The sequence below is a fragment of the Hirundo rustica genome, chromosome 7 (assembly GCF_015227805.2).
Source record: "Hirundo rustica isolate bHirRus1 chromosome 7, bHirRus1.pri.v3, whole genome shotgun sequence".
In the NCBI taxonomy this organism is placed as follows: Eukaryota; Metazoa; Chordata; class Aves; order Passeriformes; family Hirundinidae; genus Hirundo; species Hirundo rustica.
The window spans coordinates 37184299-37205269 of NC_053456.1; the positions used below are offsets into that span (position 1 = coordinate 37184299).

The 20971-nt window shown below is 38.3% G+C and overlaps 1 protein-coding gene across 11 annotated transcripts in view; it reads left to right on the forward strand.

The window, feature by feature from the left end:
• Positions 1-20971, forward strand: part of SPAG16 (sperm associated antigen 16) — a 373943-nt gene that overhangs the window by 10043 nt on the left and 342929 nt on the right. For all 11 annotated transcript variants that reach the window (XR_005701600.2, XM_040069138.2, XM_040069137.2 and 8 more), the window contains 5 exons: positions 2240-2377; positions 7873-7980; positions 9273-9390; positions 10764-10833; positions 15696-15844. Coding sequence is in view for 10 of the 11 variants with exons in the window: in XM_040069138.2 (XP_039925072.1) it covers positions 2240-2377; positions 7873-7980; positions 9273-9390; positions 10764-10833; positions 15696-15844 (583 nt within the window). In the remaining variant the exon portion in view is untranslated. The remainder of the gene's footprint in view (positions 1-2239; positions 2378-7872; positions 7981-9272; positions 9391-10763; positions 10834-15695; positions 15845-20971) is intronic.

Below are 20971 nucleotides of genomic sequence, written 5' to 3' on the forward strand. Positions count from 1 at the left end.
CTCCCTCCTAATCCCAAGAGCCCAGGTTATCCTGAGCTATCGGTTTATTGCAGAGCCTCCGTGCTTCTTCATGCATTTGAAATCCAGTTTCTAGGAGTTGTAATGTAAAGTATATAGTAATAATGTATTATTTTCAGTCAGGCTGCACTGAGCTTTGGTGACAGAATTATAGTTAATCATCTGTTCCTTAGGTTTCCAGATTCTTGGTTAATTTTAAATAGTGATTTAAGAATTATAACTCAGTAGTTCTGAAAAGCTTAGTGAAATACCTGTGTGTGCGTGGAACTAATTTAATTTCCACATGCAATGAAAGAAGTGAGAAGAGCAGCTATTTGGCAGTCAGCTCGGTATGGAGGAGGTCTGTGAGATTTACAGGACCAGGCTGATGAAAGATAATGAGATTTCTCAGTGCTGTTTTGTTGTGTGGTTTTCCATTTCTGCTACATGCACAAAAACATTCACTTTCACTACTGTTCTTAGATGAGGGTGTAGTGAATTTATTGGTATTATTTGTGTTTCGTGAAAATCGTGTTTCAGAATGTTTTCCTCTGCTGGAGTTGAGGTTCATCAATTATCCATGTTTGATGAGTCTATGTGCAGATACTTGGTGGTTTTCATGAAGTGTAGTTAGGGCATTCAGAAATGCTTCCAGCAAATAAAGGAGTACCTAGAGTTGTGAATTTCTGCCGTGAGGCTGCCCTTATTTGCAGTATTTCTGATAGGAGCTGTACCTGTGCATCAGTCACTGTTTGGAGGAAAGAAAAAAAAAAACAAACCCTAAGCTTCTTTCTGAGTGCTAAAGCCTCTTCCTACAGTAATTTACTTAAGAAAACACAGTTATGATAGAATGAATTTTACTGTGGGCATGTTCAGATAAATTTTTCAAAAACCTTTCATCTGCTGGTGGTGAATGTGACAGCTTAATTCAGAGGGATGAGCATTCCAAGAAGTATCCTCAGAATGCAGATACGTAGCTGGCTGTAGGAGGTCATTTGGACAGAGATACTAACATTCCCCTTAAGTTTTTTTGAGGATATTAAGAAAAGCTTTTTTTGGAAATGCTTTTTTTCAGCAGCGTGATTATTGATGAATGATTTTGGTGCTTACTGTCTTCAGATTTCAGATCTGCTGCCAATATTCAGGTGTAGGAGATAGTGCTTAGTATGATTTTTATTTCTATTTACTTCTGTTCTTTTCATACTCTCTTATTACTTGGAAGTAACAACAACAAAAAAAGCACAGATTCAATATCTTTTTCACCTGAAAAGACAAATAATGTTTGTGTTGCTCCTTCGGGTGAACTCCCACCCAGAACATCTTCGCAGCAGGGAAGGTGATTGTGGGGTTGTGGTGTTTATCTGATTTAAGTTAGTTACAGCTCCGTGCAACCTCTGCTGAACTGATGTCATGGCTGAGGTCTCACTTTTCTGTCTGTACCGTATTCTTAGGTTTTACTGAGATATCACCAAAAGATGGATAGTCCTAAAATAGGATACTGAATGAGTTGATGTTATTGCTATAGCTGGTGAAATTCCTGGGGTGCTGCCCAGCATTCCAAGCTGCTTCAGATACTTCTGCTTCTTAAAATCCAAGTCAGTCTGTGCAAGGATTTAAGTAAAGCAACCTTCAGCCTTCTGCATCATGGAATCAAGTCTTCTCAGGGGCTGGTAAAATAGATAAATATTGGTAAATATAATTCAGTAAGGAGAGGGAAAATAAGCAGGAAGGAATGAAGGAATTTCCCTTGGTGAGCTCTGTATTCTGTGTTGAAAATGGCTCATTCATCCTTATTATCTGCAGCTTATTCGAGTCCTCAAAAAAAAAACAAAACGAAACAAACCAACACTTGGTGTATTTGAGCATGTGAGATAAAAAGGACTGTGAGTATATGCAAATGCTATTTGAACAAGAATATTTGTTTTTGCCTTTTATTTAAGCTATTTAGAGGAAAGGAAGAAAATAATTGTTTAATTGTGAAGTACTGTGTTATGTGTTTTGAGTATTATGAACAATACACCTTTTAGAATGAAAAACAGTAGAATAGAACAGAGTGGTGGGGCAGTGAATTCACTGCTGTGAATTCTTAATGATCATCGAAGGTAAATGCTTTAAGATGGTAAATCTAAAAATGTGATTCTAGTTTAGGTAGATGGTAGCACGAGAAGGAAAACATGAGTGAAGTGAGGAAATGGAAACATGGACTAAAATAAGTAAAATAAATCTGTTTCTTTTCTACCAGGTATGAACTCATTGAGAGAGGTGTGCTCAGAGTTGAGGATGCTGGGCTGGTTCCAGACGTGTACACCCGCAACCAGCAACTAGAGATTGAGATTCTGAGCTTGAAGAAAGATCTGGAAAACTGCAAGCACTCTGTCACGTATGTTATTTGCTTTTATTGAAACTTCTTTATATATGGTAGTAAATGGCCAGATTAAGTAAACTCAAGTACTTAGTGAAAAAAATAGTAAATTTCTGTTTGTTATGCTGGCTACACAGACTTTTACTTCTAGGTGACATTTATAATTAAAGTCCAAGTTTTTCTGAGTTCTGTTAGAAATGTAAATCTTAATTTCTTTTATTTGTATTTACTAGTCCAAAAATAATTTTCAATATCCAGTAATCATAACAAATTACTACAGAGAATCATGAGAGCCTAATAGGTAGAACTAAAAAATAAATTGTTATGTGCATTTTGTATTACAGTACTATAAATTACAGCTACCACAAACATTCGGCTTAGGGAAAAAAAATCACTGTACATTTATTCTTCATTTTTTTAATTACAAAGAATCTATCACTCTGGGCCTAGTGGTAATGGCGTGTCACTGTAAATTACCATCATTGATTATACTCGTGTGTACACTGTAGTAGTTTATTCTACAAGTCTGCAGTACTTCAGTCAGGAGAGTTAAAATACTTGGCCTACAAAGTGGAGAGCTGTGCTAATGAACCCGATGTCACGTGGCCTTTTCTGGAGAATGGTGTGTTTGCACACATGTGTGTTCATTGAGGATGTACTCTGAGGCCTGATGGTGCACTCACCTCGGATTTGCCAGTGTGTGGTTTCAAAGCATAAAACTGTAACGTTAATTCCATCGCTTTGATTTTCCTCAGGAATGCTCAAGTTGCTAGTTTTCATTTAGGTTGTTCCTTTCTATGAAAAAAACCCAGAACTATTCAGATGTTAAATAATCATTGCTGCTGATAATGGTAATTAAATTATTTTCTGATTGTAATGATTTATTACATTTTAAATTAATGAATTAATTGGCCACAGTCAAGTAGTTTAGTAAACAGTGGCAACAATCAAGTCAGATATTGTGTAGTCTCAATATAATGATGCACTGGGAGACAGCCCGTAGAGAAAACGTGTCCATTTTCAGTCTGCAGCTTCTTTTGACAACGGGTTCTCAGAGATTTTGTCTCATATGAGTGGGGGAGAGTAAGAAGCAGTCATGCAGAGTAAAAGAAGAGAGGACAAAATATGGCCCTCATGAAAATTTATCCTTGACAGTAGTAATTTTAATGATCTTTATTTTCTTTTTCCCCCCCACCGTTTTTCTCTCTTCCTGCCCTTCTTCACCCTTCTGTGTAGCAGAACGTGTTGTAACAGAATAATCTGAGCAGATTACGGCTTGATAAGAGTTTTCCTGGGTTTGTTGTGTTGCTACATAATTATTTAACAATATAAAGCTCAAACTCATTTCACCATGGTCTGAATGAGCTGGGGTTTTATTCGTAATAGTATCTTTTTACTCTATGGAGGAACAGAAAAGTTTATAGTGGCTCTCTGGTTTAAAGGCTAAAAGATGACATGATAATGTGCAACTGGGAGCAAGCAGGAGAGGGAAAGGAGTGCCACTGTATTGGGTTGCTCCAGGCACTCTGGTAGATAAAACCCCAACACTCAAGTTCAGTCGACGAACTGAAGCTGGGCCCTGCTTTTTCACGTTCTGGTGTTTGCTGGGACCTAAAGTAGCAACACTCTGGTGGCAAACAGAGGGGTCACATCACTGGTTTGGTGTTGCATAGAGGGATATTCAGGGCAGCTCTATGGGACACAGACTCTGTGTGAGCACATCTTTTTCGCTGGTGTTCCTGTTTCACACTGCGGGGCTCTGCATGTGCCTTGTGAAAATTTCCACTGCTGAAACCAGAGCCCCCTTTGTCCACTTGCAGGGAGAGCTTTATTTCCATACTCTGTCAGCTGTTACTGGAATGCAGTGTAGGCAGGGGTAAACCTTGGTCTGTGCCAACAGTACTCTGTCACTACTTCACTTTTCAGCCTTTTAATTTCCAATAACTTTCAAAGATCTCACAGATGGTAATGGTAAAAGTTCAGCACTTGTGACATTCATTTCATAGACATTGTTTTGAATAATCTCTGAATTAAATCAGTGCTGCTTCTGAAATAATTGAAATGTGTGAAATTGAGCATTTTTACTGTACATACCATGGGCTACAGGCTTTTATGCCTTTTGGATGAACCCTGGTCATAATGCTCTATACTAAATCATTTAGTGTAGTGACTGTTAATAGCATTTTTTTCTTGTTCATACATTCAGTAACTTGAGTCACTGCCTTTGCTGTGGTAAACATTCCAACAGGAGCCAGAATTACCTGGAGGACAACATGAGTTTTCAGGTTTTCAGAGAGAATGACTCCGAAAGCAGAATGCCTGAGAGCACGGGAGAAATGCTGATTTGACTGGTTAGAAACCAAGGATTTGTGAGCAAGGAAATCCTGTGTTTTGCTCTGTGGATTACTCAGAAAACATTGATTGAGAGCTACATTGCTGTGAAATGTATTTGAGGAAAGCTTTTAATTACATTTGGTCTTTCTGAGCTTGGTACTTTGACGGCCGTCTTGCAGAAAAGAGATGTTATTTGGGACTTAGGCAGTATGGGGGCCCAGGATAAATGACTGTAAACCAATTACCTCCTGCTTTAATGTTGTTTAGCAATTGGTGGAAGACATTTAGTGTCTAGAAGCTAACTGTAATTGTATTTTGGGTATTTTAATACAGTATTTACATGATTGCATGCAAGCAGGAGGGCAAATTGAGTAGATTGCAGGCTGTTGGTTAGATTTCACTGTGGTGTTTCATTATTTAAAGGGAAAATTACAGTCAGCTTCATTTCCTCTGTATCGTGAGCATATATTTTTTATGGCTTGTGTGATGTCTGAAGACTTCTTGATGTCTCTGCATACATTAAAAGAAATAAATATCAGCATAATCCTTTTACTCCAAAACTAAGTGTAGTTATTACCTTAAAGTTCAGATACACTACTAATCTTTATTTAAGTGATTTCTAAAAATGACCATTGTGTGGTGACAGAGAGGAAAATTAATTTTAGGTTGGTTTGCCCTGTGTCACTAGTTAAAGGGTACCTCAAATGTGCTCCCTTTCTTTTATCTTGAGGGCTGCATTTGAGCCCCAGTTTTTTGCCAAAGGGTGTTGTTATCTGCTGAATGTTTCCCTAATGGCAGCATGGGCTTTCCTCCCAATATACAGGAAAAATTCGTAAATAACGCTGAAAATTGTTAACTGTTAAACGAGACTGGTTAATTCTGCTTCATCATCTTCAGTGGTGTCTGGTCACTTAATATTCTGGTAACATTCTTCTGAACTGAAAATAGATTGCAGTTTCATAGCCATGATAAACTCAGCCTATCTGATGGTGCAAAATCGTTTGAATACCAGATTTTTTTTTTGTTTTCCTATGGCCAGCCCCTATCTGTTGCCTATTTATTTAAATATGTGCAGTCAGACAAATGTGTCAGGGTAAGATTGTGTTGGTCATGGGGACTGTGAACTTTGATATTTAAAAACTCTTTAAATGTTTTTCTTTTATTTTCTTACGTAGATAGAATCAAAGTTGTGTCAAGCTTTTGCTCAAGGTGTGTATTTGAGTTCACAGCATCAAGTGTGAACATTTGCAGGTACCTTTCTTTCCTTTTTGGAAACATAATACACACCCAGCTTACAGCCAAAGTAATGATCAAAATATAAATTAATCCTGAAAGTCATATTTGTTATTTTGATTAGTGACATTAGCAGCAAAATTCTCAGTTCAGCTCCTGTTTCCATACCAAAATCTAACTATTCCTGCACATAAATAAAAAAATAAAAAGGGCACACTTTCTGTGTTGTGCACCATATTTAAAGGCAGCTGTTTAATTGTGTGGTGCATTGAGCATCTTCGTGACTAAGTGCCATGCCACTGAACTAGATAGAGTAAAAACCTTAAAGTACATGTTTTGTAAAACTGTCTTTATATCTATTAAAATTTTAGGGCTGTGAGTTGCAGCATCTTGGGAATGTAGTCCCACCTAAATTGAGTGGGATCAGGTCATGTAACTTGCCTCTGAAAATCCCTTTTTGGGTTTGTGGCACCCTGTCCTGTTCCACTATTTTAACAAAAGTACTTTCTGGAGAGAAGTTTAATGGAGAGACCTGCAGGCTTTGACGTATATATCTTCCCTAAAAGAAGTGGATATTGGCTTTATTTTGGATATGGCTGTATCTTTTATGCTCAGAACAAGCCATCTGCTGAGCTCTGAAGGGACAGGGTTTGCATTCAAGGTCTTTATGGCAAGTCAGATTTTGAGCGTGGTGTGGTGAGGGAGTTGTTTCCCAGAACTGTCCCGAGACCACTGATTCATTTACCTCTCAGATGTTTGTAGAAGCCTGAGCAGAATCATTAACGTGGGCTTTGTTTCCCGTACCAGTTCCTCTGTTTCCCAGCTGGTGGTGTTTGTGCACACATCAGATCAGGGTATCTAATTTCAGCTTTTACCCAGAGCTGCTGCCGTGAATTCACCGAGCTCTCCTTCAGGCCTGTGCTGCAAGCACCAATTCACATACAGATGTACATGTGGCAGGATGGTAGTTTGGATAGGGAACAAATAGAGTGCTTGCATATACAGCAGATATAAATTATTTCTATTTTAAATTATGAAATATAATGCACTGGCAGTTATGGATCTTCATCCTGGACCTCTGATTTTGGCATACTCAGTTTTCATTTTGGTTTTACCTAATTCTTCAGCTCCTGTTGCAGAGGAAATGAGCTTCATTTCTGCAAGAAGCAAATATCTAATTTCAATGCAAGTTAATTTCAAGCTTCCTTTGCAGTTAAACAATTCATCTACTAATCTTTCCTGCCAAACCCGTATCAGTAAAGGTAAGAAGAAAATGTACTGAATATATGCAGAGTATTTTCTTTTTAAGTTTATGGAGCAGAACATCTCAGGGTATCCCCTGGCTGTGTGTAGAATGTACTCAGAGAATAACAGGTTATCAGTATGTTTATAATTAATTTTGAAGTGGAGTCCTTTTGCTGCTTGCTCTCATATCCAGGGAGCACCTGGGGGCAGGTTACAAACATAATTGAAGAGAGCCTAAAACGTTTTTGGCCCAGCTTTTTCCAGAAGGCTCTCCAAATTAATTTGCAAGGCAACAATACAGATGTGATGTAAATATTTTTTAAAAAAATCAGTATTTTCAGTATATTGTCAGCATTGTCAATACACTTTAACATAGAATTTTAAACAAGGGGATTGGGTTTTGTACCTCCATGAGACTCCTTTTGCTCAACATAAAGTTGACCTCAACTCTGAGGTTTATAATGCCAGAACCCCTATGGATTCTGTCTGAAGGATCTGAGAGAAATTGAAGAGTGCCCATGGTTTTGAACCTCAAAAGTGCATATTCTCCAGCACAGGTTGTACTACCAAGAACTTCCAGCTTAGATACTGCAGACATGTGCAGATCTGAAAGTTAATTCCATATGTATTCAGCATACCTTGATGCAGTTCACAGGAGGAGACTAACACTGCTGCCTTGCATTTTCTGTTTTTGCACACAGTAAAACAGAAGAGGCTCTCCTAAAAATGCAGAAAGAACGAGACTTCCATCGAATGCATCATAAGCGAGTGGTCCAGGAGAAAAACAGGCTGATTAGTGACATGAAAAGGTACAAAAGAATTTTAATTGCTGTACATGTAGAATTTAATACAATGTTTTGAATTGTTGATTGATAATGAGAGAATGCTGTGGAATCTGAAGTGAGTCTAGCTGCATTTAGTTATGTCCTGGTGAACAGCAGCTCCATGTGACTATTGTGCCACGCAGATCAGAGAATTTCCAATGGCTTATTTTGGGTGGATTTTCTATGATACAATATGCATTAATGGGTACATAGTGTTTCTAATACGTGGAAACAAAAATGAGTTGGTTTTGTTTTTGTTTTTTTACCCAGATCTTTTGCCGTAAATAGGTGGTGATTTCTGTTTAGAACCTTTGCCTGTTTTAAGGGGAGCTGGTATCACACCAAGTTCAGAATCTTTGCATTCCTGATTCTCATAGTTGCCATTTTCTGTCCTCTTGAACTTCCAGTAAGGAACTTGCTATGTTGCTTTGGTTGCAAATAAGCCCAAACTAGTCCACCGCTACTGAGTTATGGTGATTTAATTTCTAAATAGGAGCTGAGTTTAGAATCTCTTCTTCGCACATGTTTAGGCCAGCACCTGTTTTAAAATAATGCTGGGGAGAGGCTTACATCTGCAGCTCCAGTTAATTCCCTGAGTTTTGGTGGTATTGTTATCAATCAGTGCATGCAATAGCAGCTCTGTGTTCTACGTCTCCACCCTTGGATTACATACATGCTAATGCAAGAGAGCACTCTACACTGATTTGTCTGTGTGACTCAGCCTTTTGCAGGATGCAGTGGTCCTGGAGCTGTTGGTGTCACGTGTTCCTCGTGACAGATTACGTGTCTGAATCTTAGTTTGTCTGAAGAATTCAAGTGCTTAAGTATTCACAGTGTAATGTGTGGTGAAGAGAGAAATCAGGATCGTATTATCACTGTTTTGTCCACATGAGGGTCTTACTTGGTAGTCAGATAGCATCTGTAGTTCTCTTAATTCCAGTGAAACACAATTCGTCTGTAAGAAAACAAATTAGCCAAAATTAACGTGCAGTATGTGTATGAAGGATTAACAACTGGACAAAATTAGATGGATTGTTTTAAGATGTGACCGAACAAGCTGTGAATCCTCTTATTCATTCATCTGACTTTTTTTTTTTTTTCTCCTTTGTTGTGGTATTGCAGTTGGTTGGTTGCATACTAAACAGCTTTGCTGTCTCCTCTGTGTTGACCTTTTGGAAATTTTACTCATTTGTTTTGGGGAGGGGAAAAGTTGTGCAGGTATAAATCTCTGATTTAACTCATCTGTGAGGAATCATTTTTCCTTCTCTTGCTCACAGGCTGAAGGCACATTATGCATCCTATGAACCAGTGCTGAAGGAGCTGTCAGAAAAATACCAGAATTCACTGACACAGAAAATGTTAACCAGTTTGGAGAGAGACAAAGCAATGGGGCAGGTAAAAATGTGGTGAACGCCACTTGCACAGCTGTAAGGAAGCCTCTGGATTTTACTTTGTTAAATACACAGGATATTTCTGGTAAAGCAACTCACTTATGCAGTATTCTGAAGCAGAATATTTTGTGAGTTTCATGATTTGGTGAAATACTAGCAGTGAAAGTAGGTGAAACATGGTGCCACAGAGTAGTAGATGTCAGTGTGTGCTTGCTCACTGCTGCTCTACATGAGTCAGCAATGTGCAGCAGGTGTGATAGTCACACATCTTCCATTATGCCTTTGGAAGTAGCTTATTTTAACTTCCTTTATTACTGTTAATTATTTTAATTTTTCCCAGATATACCCGGGAGTGACCTGCTAGTTTAGCAAAAAACCCCCAAACATTAAGAGATCAAAGACAGTTTTTCTGTCTTGACTGGAATATTTGAACATTATTTTTACTTCACTAATCTTATCTTACCTGATGTATACAAGATATTCTGCCCCTTTGACAGGAAGCAGTATGAGCACGAGTAGGAGGGATGACAAACAGAAAATTACCTTGCATGTGTTTAAGAAAAGAAGTAGGAGAAAAAAGGAAGAAATGCTACGCAAATACATTTCAGCAGCAGCATCAGTTATATGTGGGTAAAATGAAAGGAATTTCCTATGCTCACACCCTCTTTTGATAGTCTTCATCTCTCATTTCCTCCTTTCCTCTGCCTCCAATTTTAGTCTGGTCACCTGAGGGCTTACTTACAAAACAGTGAGGATTATATGTTTGAAATTTCAGTTAGAAAAAGAAAATGCCCTATAGAAAAAGGAAGTTTATGCCCATATGGCGTTCTGCTGAGTCAGGAGGACAAAACATGGAACAGTTCCAATGCTATGAAATTTCAGGGCTATATATATTTATATATATATATTGTGTATATATATTTTGTATATATAGGTAGGACCTCTGCAGTTATGAACTGTATTCATTCCAGAGCAGTGAGCTTTTTCTAGTGCATAACACCATGTTTTGTGACGTTTTGTTCTGACAGTGCTGTAAGTCATATTGTGCCATTGAATTTGAGATCAGTGCAGTGACAGCACTTGCTGAAAGTTGCTGCTGTAGTCAAAACTCTGGTATTCTGTATGTCTGCATTGTTTTAATAGAGCTGTAAAAGTGTTTTGAGAAATTCTGGGAGGCTTGTGTTTTATTGCATTGTTGCTCTGGGTCTTTCCAAAATCTTGAATTAGGAGTTATGTTCATAACTTAGAGACAATAATCAAGAGTAAAAAATCAGAGATGGAATTAATGAAGTACACCAGCATGAATGCCGTATGTTGTGAACAGACTCCAGAAGTAATGTTTTCATTTTGCTTGCTCTTTCCTCTTTTTAAAATTAGGTTACAGGTTTGCAGACTGCATTAGAAAATTTAGAGTCCGGATATACTAAGCAGATCCCTGGGACAAAAGGTAAAATATTCCCATCATCAGGCTCAGACTGGTTATGTAGTTTTTTTGGTAGATGTGATGCATCTCAAAATATGATGTAACAGTAAATCAGAAATACTTGCTGTATGTTTTATCAGCTGACCTGGTGTCTGAGCAGCAGTTTTATCATTTGAATATTTTATTCTGAAGTGTATTCACTGAGGAGAGTGGGACTGCTGAAGGCAGTATGGAATATATGAGTGACTTGGAGGGATTTTGTCCTGGAAATCCATTTTGTGACTGATTTGTTACTGTATCTGCTGATACTGCCTTTTTGTGTGTGTGTGCATGTGTGCTTTCTCAGCTCACCCTTCAGAAAGAATACCTTGTGGTCTGGACACGTTTTGAAAATACCGGTATTGTAAAATCCAGACTCTCATTTTTACAGAAGATTGCTGAGATGATACAATACCTGCTGGAATGGTATCTGTGTGGTACCGCACTACTTCCCTGTGTCATTTTTACATTATTTTTTCCAACTCCACCAGGAAAACCCTAGCACCTCTGCTTTCCTAAGTAAATGAAGCTCATGCTATCACATTCTCTGAGAGCATCAATCCTGCTAATAATTTTGAACCTCTTTTTCTATTGCAGCTCCATTTGATAGTAAGGTAAGTTTCAAAGAAACCAGGTGTCTTAAAATCTCCTGAAGATAAGTGGGATGGTGCAAAAGGGAAGTGGTGAGCTCCATCCTCTGACAACAGAGTATTCACATGTGAAGGGGATGTTTGCACCTGCCTTAGTCATGAGCAGGACTCCCATCATAGATAACTGTTTACTTGAAATTAGAGAACCCTACAAATACACAACTTCCAGGTGAAGAATTTGTTCCAATTAAGGCAACTTCAATACCTGCTTGTTTTGGTTTTTTTTGGGGGGTTGTGTTTTTTTGTTTGTTTGTGTTTGTTTTTTGTTTTTCTCCCCATGTGTTAAAGCCTAAACCTCCTTTTGCACTGGTAATAATACCCCAGGTAAAAAGCCATTGAGTTATGACAGCCTTTGACAATCAAGCTTCATTAGTTCCCATGTTTGTGGAATTACTGCCATGGTGTAAAGTTCCTCTAGAAAACTCAAGGCTGAGAAAAAGATTAGTAGCCGCATACATTTATTTTGGGTTTTTTTTGTGTTTGTAGTGGAGTGGAGAGGCTGGGAATAATTGCCTTCTTTTCCTATTAAGATGCTCTCTGGACGGAGGATATATTTTGTGGGATCTTCCCCGTGCTCATGTTTTATAGTGTGGATGCCCCATCTGTCCCCTTTTCATATAAAACATACTTTCATTTGTTGTTTGATTCTAAAAACCACTCTCTGGCTCTTCAGTCTTGTTTATTCTCCAGAAATCTTGACAGCCTTTTGTAATACCAAGAAGTGACAAGTAAGGGAGCCATTTGATAAATAATTATGTAAAAAAACCCTTGTCAGTCTCCAACACAAATTAAGCTCATCAGCCACCCACATCCTTCTATAAGTCTTAATTTGCTTCATACCTTGGGTATCATAAATTAGTCAGTATTTCAATTCATTTCCTTTCAGTGCTTCGTCCTCTAATACTGCATAATTTTTATTGCCCTCTGTAGGCCATACTCATGTCTCAGTGGGTAATATTGTCTCTTTTTAAAATACTTTCTGCTGCCTCTTGAAAGGTGACCATATTCTGTTCCCTCTTGATTTCCTATTTGTGAGAGAGTGTAAGTGTATATATATATCCATGAGAAATGGATTTCTCATGGATACTGGAGAAATGTCCGCTTAATTTTTCTCAAAATTCAGATTGCTGTTGGAGTTGGGAATCTGGGCTGTGAGGAGACTTCCAGCTGCACTTTCCAGTCTTCTGGGCTGATTTCTGTGCTTTGGGGTGCTTGAGTGAGAGGACAGCGCACACCCAGAGTGGCAGAAGGTCCTTGACCAAGCTGAGCTGCCTCTCCTGGCTGATGTCTGCTTTCACTGCAGTGCAGAGCCTGGAGGAAGGCTTCTTCTGAGGCTGCATTTGTCCCACAGCCTGCCCTGGCCGTGGAACACCTGCAATGCTGGCTTGACTGGAGGGCAGAGAGAGAGTCTTTTAATTGGTTTTGGATTTCCTGAGCTGTGAGGTTCTGCACATCCACTCCAAGCAAGCAGGTGAGGAACTTTGTACAAGGGCATGTAGTGACAGGACAAGGGGGAATAGCTTCGTGCTGAGGGATAATAGGTTTAAATTAGATATTAGGAAGGAATTCTTCCCTGTGAGGGTGCTGAGGCCCTGGCACAGGTTGCCCAGAGAAGCTGTGGCTGTCCCATCCCTGGAGGTGTTCCAGGCCTGGTTGGACGGGGCTTGGAGGAAGCTGGGATAGTGGAAGGTGACCCTGCCCATGGTAGAGGGGTGGAAGAGGATGAGCTTTAAGGCACCTTGCAACCCAAACCGTTCAGTGATTGTGGGTTTGGTTTTAGTTTGGGGCTGCTTTTTTTCTCTCTGAGTCATATAGTGCACAATAAAGAACAAAGGGGAAATAATTAGTATTCACACTGAGTTTGCATTGTAAATTTGTATCTGGCAGCTAGGTAGAAAAAAATTAACAGTACCTAATGTTAATTTTAGGGCAACTATTCTGGACTTTATTACTCAGGCATTTGATGTAGGAGCTTTCATCCTGCTGCATTTCAAGCAATTGAAGATAGCATCCACAATACAGAGCATGTAATTTATTTACTAGCAGGTTTTTTGCTGTCTCACTGTCAGGCTGCTGTTCAGCTTTGTACAGAAATCCTTCAAGAGAAGAACGTCTAATAATTTTTAAGACACCTAAAGAAACCTAATTCTTGCCTTGCTCGTTTCAAACTGATATGAAGGACATGTAGTAGTTGGAGAGGAACTAGTTAGCAATTATTGTTAGGACTTTGTCATCCTGTGGGCTGGTTCTCTCTCTCCGATGCCCACTCAGAAATCAGCTCTGAAAAAAAAAAAAGTACTTTGAGTTCAGATTACTTTTTAAAATGGATTTTTTGAAGGATATTTGCATTAAAAGGTGGTTGTGTTTTAAATCTGGTCCTTCGTGATATGGTAGCAAGATCATGCATAGAGGAATCTAATTATCAAAGCAAGAGAGCTGATATTTTATTTAGGATATTGGTGTATGTTAGCAGTGCTTGCACCCTTCCTTACGGATCAAAACACAGTGTTCAGTGATGCTCTGAAAAATGACCCCTTTTGCCTGCAGGAATTCAGCAGTGTTGATTGTGGCTTGCTTACAAACCTAAGTGAACACTGCTATAGCAGCTGGTTCTAAACATGTTATAAAACTGCTCCTTGCTCAGTACTCTTCTTGTATTTTCTAAAAACAACAGCTGCTTATTTATTACCCAATTATATTCAAAAGTTAAACTCAATGAGTTTCTTTACTCATGGTTGAATTAACTCATTGCTAAGACTGTTGGCTGTGCTTTTCCTTTCCTTGATCTGATGCAGTTGCAGTTAGAAGGTCATGCAAAAAGAAATTTGAAATGAGCCTGGTTGTGCCCATTCTGTGTGCAGTGCAATCAGAGTAGAAAATCTTTAAACCTAAGCTGTTGACATCGAAGTGCAACAGTTCTTTGGAACTCATTCTTTTTTTTTTCATAGTTACTGACTTTTAAAGCTCTGGAACTGTCATAACACTATTGCTTTTTAGGTATGTGTATCTCAAAAGGACCAAGCCAAATAACCAAATACTCTGTGAGCTATCCATGCCAGTGGAGAGCAGTTACTGAGTAGAAGGTGTTGGACGTAGAAACCAATTTTGCTGTTTACTATTCCTCAGAGAAAGTTATTATTCAGGATATCTGTGACAGTAGCTTCAACTTTTGAAACAGTGAGAATACATAAATACTAAAGATTTTTTAATCCAGGCATAGTTCTTTCCACCAGCTCCAGTTGGGTATACAGGAAGGTTTTGTGTTGCTTAATCTGCTTTTTTTGCTTCAAGAGTGGAGGGAGTATTTGGGGGTTTTTTTCCTGCTTTAAGTCATCAGTTTTGCATTTTGGTGTAAAGGTTTTAATAAAACCATTTTGAGATGCGTAATGTGAAGTATGTTTGTTTTGGTCTGGATTTTATCTGTGTAATGTGTTTTTTCAATCAGGTTTTCTTTTCCAAAGAACTGGAGTAATGGAAGTGCCCAAATCCTGTTGGAAATCAGTACAATAACATTCTTTTTCATGTAGAGCCATATACATCCAACAGAGCGCTGCAACAAGATGCAGGGATCCCAAAGGGCTGTGTTTGGATTTGTGTGAGCTGCCAGTGCAAAGGCTGTCAGAGAGCAGTGTCCTTTCTGCCAGGTCATGGCAGATGCCTTGTGCTGTAGTCCAAGTGTGCTGTACTCTTCATCCCATCCCTTTCAGCCTTTAATCATTTAAAGCTGTATTACCTTCTTAGGATTTCTTTGCTGAGTTACCTATTCATCAGTAATTCCTTGTCTGGGAGGTGGGTTGGCAGAAAGTGCAGGGAAACAAAAGGAATTACAAGCTGAAAATCAGAATATTGCATTGGTGGTGCATAGTGGATAGGATGCAGTGAGCTGATGTTTCCTGTGGCTCTGAGGGGTGTGAAAGAATGCATCCATTTCCCTGCGAATCTCTGTACTGCAAGATCATTGCATTTTTGGGGCCGAGTCTAGGGTACCCTTCGGATAAGGTGAAATTATTTGTGGAGCAGAGATACATGTAGCCCTGGAATTCTTTATATGGATGGCACAGTAACCTGAATATCTTCTTATTTTAAGGGGTGTTTCTTTGAGAATTTCACGTCTCACTAATATTAAGTAAGGAGATAGCTTCCAGAAGAGTAAATAGAAAGCATTCTGCTGATATTTTTGTTGGTTTTATTTTATAGTAGGCCATGATTGTACAAGGAAGAAAGAGTTTGAAGGTCCCACCCAGAAAGCTCTTCGGGAAGCCAGGCAGCAAAAATTCCGTGTTGTTGCAAGCTCTTCCTGTGATCCAGACGGAGATGGAGAGAAGATGGGCAGGAGAGATCTAAAGGTACTGTGTTCTTTCCAGCTGGACAGTATCAATCCTCTTTATACTAAGCTGTGCTGAAAGACGCCTTTGTGTCCAATGTGATTAAAAGAAGTCCTGCTTAGTTGAAGTAAATAGGACAGGTAGGGAACAAGTTTTTTATTTTTAATACAAGTTTCTATTACAATTAAATTTTCAGGGAATTACAAGAACTCTGATTAATTGAAGCTAGCTGCCTTCTTTTTGAGAATCCAGTGTAATCACCTAGCAGAGGAGGAGCACTGGCTGTAATTGCTTCTTGCTCCGTTGTGTTTCTTTTGTATCTTGAGAAACTGTGATGTGTTCCATAATGCTTACAAACCTTTCCAGCGTTTCACACTGTTCCAGCTGGGACAGAAAGAGACAACATCTGTGAGACTAAGGGCAAAAACCTGGTAATTGCCTTATAGTCAGAGCTGCTAAACCTGAGTATACCAGAGGTGGGTTACTCCTTCAGTTTCAAAGTTGTGCAAAATCAAAATTAATCCCTGATTGAATTTTTTATTATTATTATGGAAAAGAATGTTTACTTTATTCTGATTGTTTTATTTATTGAGGTTGCATTTTTGGATTACATAACAATGCTTTTTATTTTTCCAAATTGGGGTAAACATTGTAATATCTAAAATTTCAGAAGCTCCCAAAACTATTACACTGCTCTGTTTTTGTTTGAGAATTACAGTTAGAGTTTAAACTGTGTTTTTTGAGAAGGGAAAAAAAGTGGTGATATAGTCAGAAGAAACTTCAGTCTTTCCTTTCCTTGTCCCCACAAGAATATGTCCATGGTAATTAATTTTTGTAGGTTTCTGTCTGGCTTTGCAAGAGCATTTCATCTGTTTCACTTCGGCAGTGCACCTCTCCACAGATAAGCATACTATTTTACTTGTTTTCATTCTTCTTTCTGCTCCTGAGCCCTCAAATAAAAAAAAAAAAAAACTTTATCTGTCTGTATCTCTTCTATTGCTTTCTCTAACACTTGTCACCATGTATAGCAAATATTTCTCCATACTGTCCCCACACCTGTTAGTATCCGAGGCACATGCCAGTCAGTCCATCTGCACTTTCCCTGTTTTTCATGCAGTGGTGAAAAATTTCCGTGCTAGACCCTTAGAGGTACCTCCTCTCTTCATTCTGACTTGTGAACAGATAAAATTTCATAATCCAAGAAGCAATCATTTTTGTGTTTCTGTTTCTACTGAAGTCATCAAGATTTTTATGGAAAACTTCAGCAGTTATGCTTCACCCCCAAAATACAGACTCTGCACAGGTAGTGTGCCTGTCTGACTCTTGTTCTTTGAAATTCATGAGCACAGTTAGTTGACTGGTTCTGGCAAGCATCTGTGTTTCTACAGATCTTATGTTTCCCAAAGGAGTCTCACCAGAAGCCCTGATGTCTTTATTTAATCAATGGATTAGAAAACTGGCTTAAGAAATAGAAATAAGGCATCAGAAAATATGGACATGTTTGAATGTACTAGAATTTTCCATGACTAAGCAATAATCTAAAACTTTGTGTGAGATTAGCATCTCTTCCAAATGGAACAATGGTTCTTTTTCACTTCATATTTCTTGGGTCTGTTATTTGTAAATATTTCCTTTGCCCTAATAAAGGATTCCAGCTTGGATAGTGCACGTGAATTACTGCTTAGGACGTTAGAAATAAATGGCAGAGGTCATGATGAATGTGTAGAGTGCAAAGAGGTGAGTTAAAAATGTGTTTAAAACAGAAGAGACAGAACTCTGTCTTGTAGTGCACATTTAATGAACTACAGTTCTAATCCAATTTATTGAATTAAAATAGTGTGTTCTTATTCAAGTGTTTAGGTGTTTAGGTGTTTGTTCCCATCAAAAGGTTAGAGGAGAGCCTTCCCTTCCTTAGGTGAATTTCTGTGACACTTGGAATCAAGTCTGTGTGGTGTCTCATCTCCTCTGACCTAGATCAAAAGATCTTTTAAGTTCTGCTGTGTGTTATGTAACTTGAATTATCGTAAGAAAGAATCTAATGTGAATGAACATGAGCATCTACTGAAAAATGTTCTGTAAGTCATTTAAATGTTTTATTGAGAAGGGTAGAATTGATCTATGCTTATTGAGATCACGATTCATTTAAATTCTCTTTATACCACAAAGGAAGTAGGCATCAGAGCATGAATTTGGTCAGTTCCATGGAGTTCAGTGAGGAATATATAGAAGAAATAAATGCAACTGAAATCCTGTATTTGCATATACATTTACTACAAAATAGAGAAAAGGAGAACAGGACATGTGGAAAATCTAGGTAAAATTGACTGTCTAGCATTATCAAGCCTGTTTCAGTAAATGTAAGTGAACTTTCAAAACTTACAAAAGTTTAGAGTGAACACGTTATCCAATTTATAAGTTCAGGCATTTGGATTATATTCCATTCAGTAAAAAGCCACTATATTGTCAAGAGATTGTATCCTTGAGGCAAAATTATAAATGTTTGTATTAACTGTACTGTTACACAGCAGTGAACGATGGTGATGGAAATGATTTAACATCTCTTCTGTGTCTGGTAGCTAAATAGTGATCTAACAAATGCCTGTGCTTTTAAGGAGATGCAAATATGAGTCATAGCTGAGCTAGAACATTTACTTCAAGGACGGACATATATTGTGTTATTGCAATATCCTGTAAAAGCTGACATGTCATTTAAAACACAGAGTCCCTTTGATGTGAAGTTTATCACTGAAAGAGTGAGTGAAAAAGCAACTGGATTTTTTTTTTTTCCTAAGAGAATGCATTATCCTGATTTTACAATCTTTGTTATGGGACTGAATTAAATTGTAGTAACAGACAATTAGTCTAAACTATTTACATATCTGGTCCTTAATAAGCTGGTATCAATACCATAAGTAGCCTTGGATTAAGAATGTGGATAGAGTACTACTTTAAACATTTAAATTAATTAAAATGCACTCACAGGTCATTAAAATTGTAGAGAACCTTTGATAATGTGAATTTCATTATACTCTTGAAAACTTTACTATTTTTATTCTCTCAGGTTCCTTTCAGAGTACATTCTGTGTTTGATTGCTTATATAAATTCTTAGCAGGAGAATTGCAGCTTCTTTATGTTCACTGAATTATATTTCTACATATATTACAACCCAGTTTAATTTTCTGAAGTTTCACTTGGTGTAAAAACTTCATCTAAAGATGTGTTGGACATTTCTGGAGTGCAAGAAATACCTGTTTATGCAGAACAGATTTTGCAATTATGGCCATTGTGTATATTAAAAATAGAGGTGTAAAATCCAGTGTTCATACAGATACGGCTTTTGTAATTAATAAGACTTTGGGTTGAAATATCACATGGGTACATACATTACACTGAAGTTTCTCCTCAGTTCTGTGGAAAAAAAGGAGTACAAAATTTACATGAAGTGCTGTTCCTGTGTTCTCAAGTAGAAGGGGAGATGAAACCAAGTGATGACTAAATCGGATAATTGAGTTTGAATATAAATCAGCACAGGTGTACTGGGGACAGAATTGGAAAGATGCTCCCAAAGTAGTTAGGAAGGGTCCTAAATGAAACAGACAATCACTTTGTGTTTGTAATAATGTGGCTAAGAAAGCACTGATTTGATATTCAGAAGAGAGTAAGTGACTGACAGATAATACTGAGGATGCTTATTTCTGCAGCCCTTCCCTGGGATAATAAAACTGCAGACATGGAGCTAAGAAAATTAATACAAGTTAGCCAAATATAAGACTGCAGCTGAGAGAAAGGAAAATACAATGTCTGTGTTTCAAGTGAGGTAAAAAGTAAAAGCTAAGAAATCATGGACTACACAGTATAACTTATATTCCTAAAGAAGTTGGCAGTGTATAACTGAAGTTTTACTCATTATCTACCAGAGACCAGGGAAAGAATTAACTGGGAAAGTGGGTTTGCAAGGAAAAATTGTTTAAATCCTGTCTATATTGCATCCATGGAAAGATAAGAGGTACCATGGATAGCATACAAGAGCACTTAGATTTTAAACAGGCTTTGGATACTGTCTCGCAGATTAATTCCTGTGAACAACTGTGGAAATTTAGCCTGACATTTTTTTTTTTTCTTTTAAATTAATGGAAAATAAATTAGGAACATGCAGATATACCAAAGAGGCTTTTTTGCAGGGATATATTGTCCTTAATGATCTGGAAAATGGAACAGAAAATAAGCTGACAGGATTTGCAGACCAAGTGGCCTGGGTTTGGTGAGGCTGGAACAGCAAGTGCAGCCAAGGACAGGAGAGGAATTCCAAACCTGACCTATTGGAGAACTGATCTAATGAAATAACAGACAATGTAAGAAGAGGTACAAAACACTGCCTTTAAAAAATGATCCAGTGTACAAATAGAGATCAAGAAGATTAGAAAGAGTTGATCATGGGCTTTTAATTAGAGTAGGCTCTAGGGTATGTTTTGTAAAACAGGCTTAGCATGAGTTGAATAGCACATAATATTGGGGAATAGCTGAACACTGTGCTGCCATGTAAACCAGGAATATTGCCTGGAGCATGTGGAATATTCCTCTTGCTAATTTCACATGGCGTGTGGCTTTGGCTGCAGTTTTGTGTGCAGTCTGATCACAGCTCTTCAGGAGACAAGTGGAGCTGTCTTGGTTTGGAAAGACAGTTGTCTGCTAAGGAAGGCAGGAGCTGCCCTTGAAATGGAGAATGTAACCCTTCGCCCTCTGAATTACTGTAATTTTGAAGTTAAGGGGCTCTCAGGAAAAGATATGGGAATAGGAATAACAGCTCTTTACTAGGAAAATTAAAATAAAAATGCAGTAGTAAAAAAAAAATAACACACACACACCGCCCCCCCCCCTCCCCCCCCCCACAGTCAGAATACAATCTGACATATCCTGTTAGTCAGGGTATTGGTAGCAATCCAATTAAATCATTGCTGCAGTCCTCCTGGAGTGACAGATGTGGTCCTGTTGGAGCAGAGGTGATCCTGTAGAGGGGTGTAGTTTTCCTCTGAAGGGCCAGTGGTGGTGAGATGGGTCCGGTCTTCTTCTGGGAATCCAGTGGAAACAGGCTGCTCTAAACAGGGTGTTCTAAATTTTAGATTTTATCCAGGTGGGAATGCTGGGCT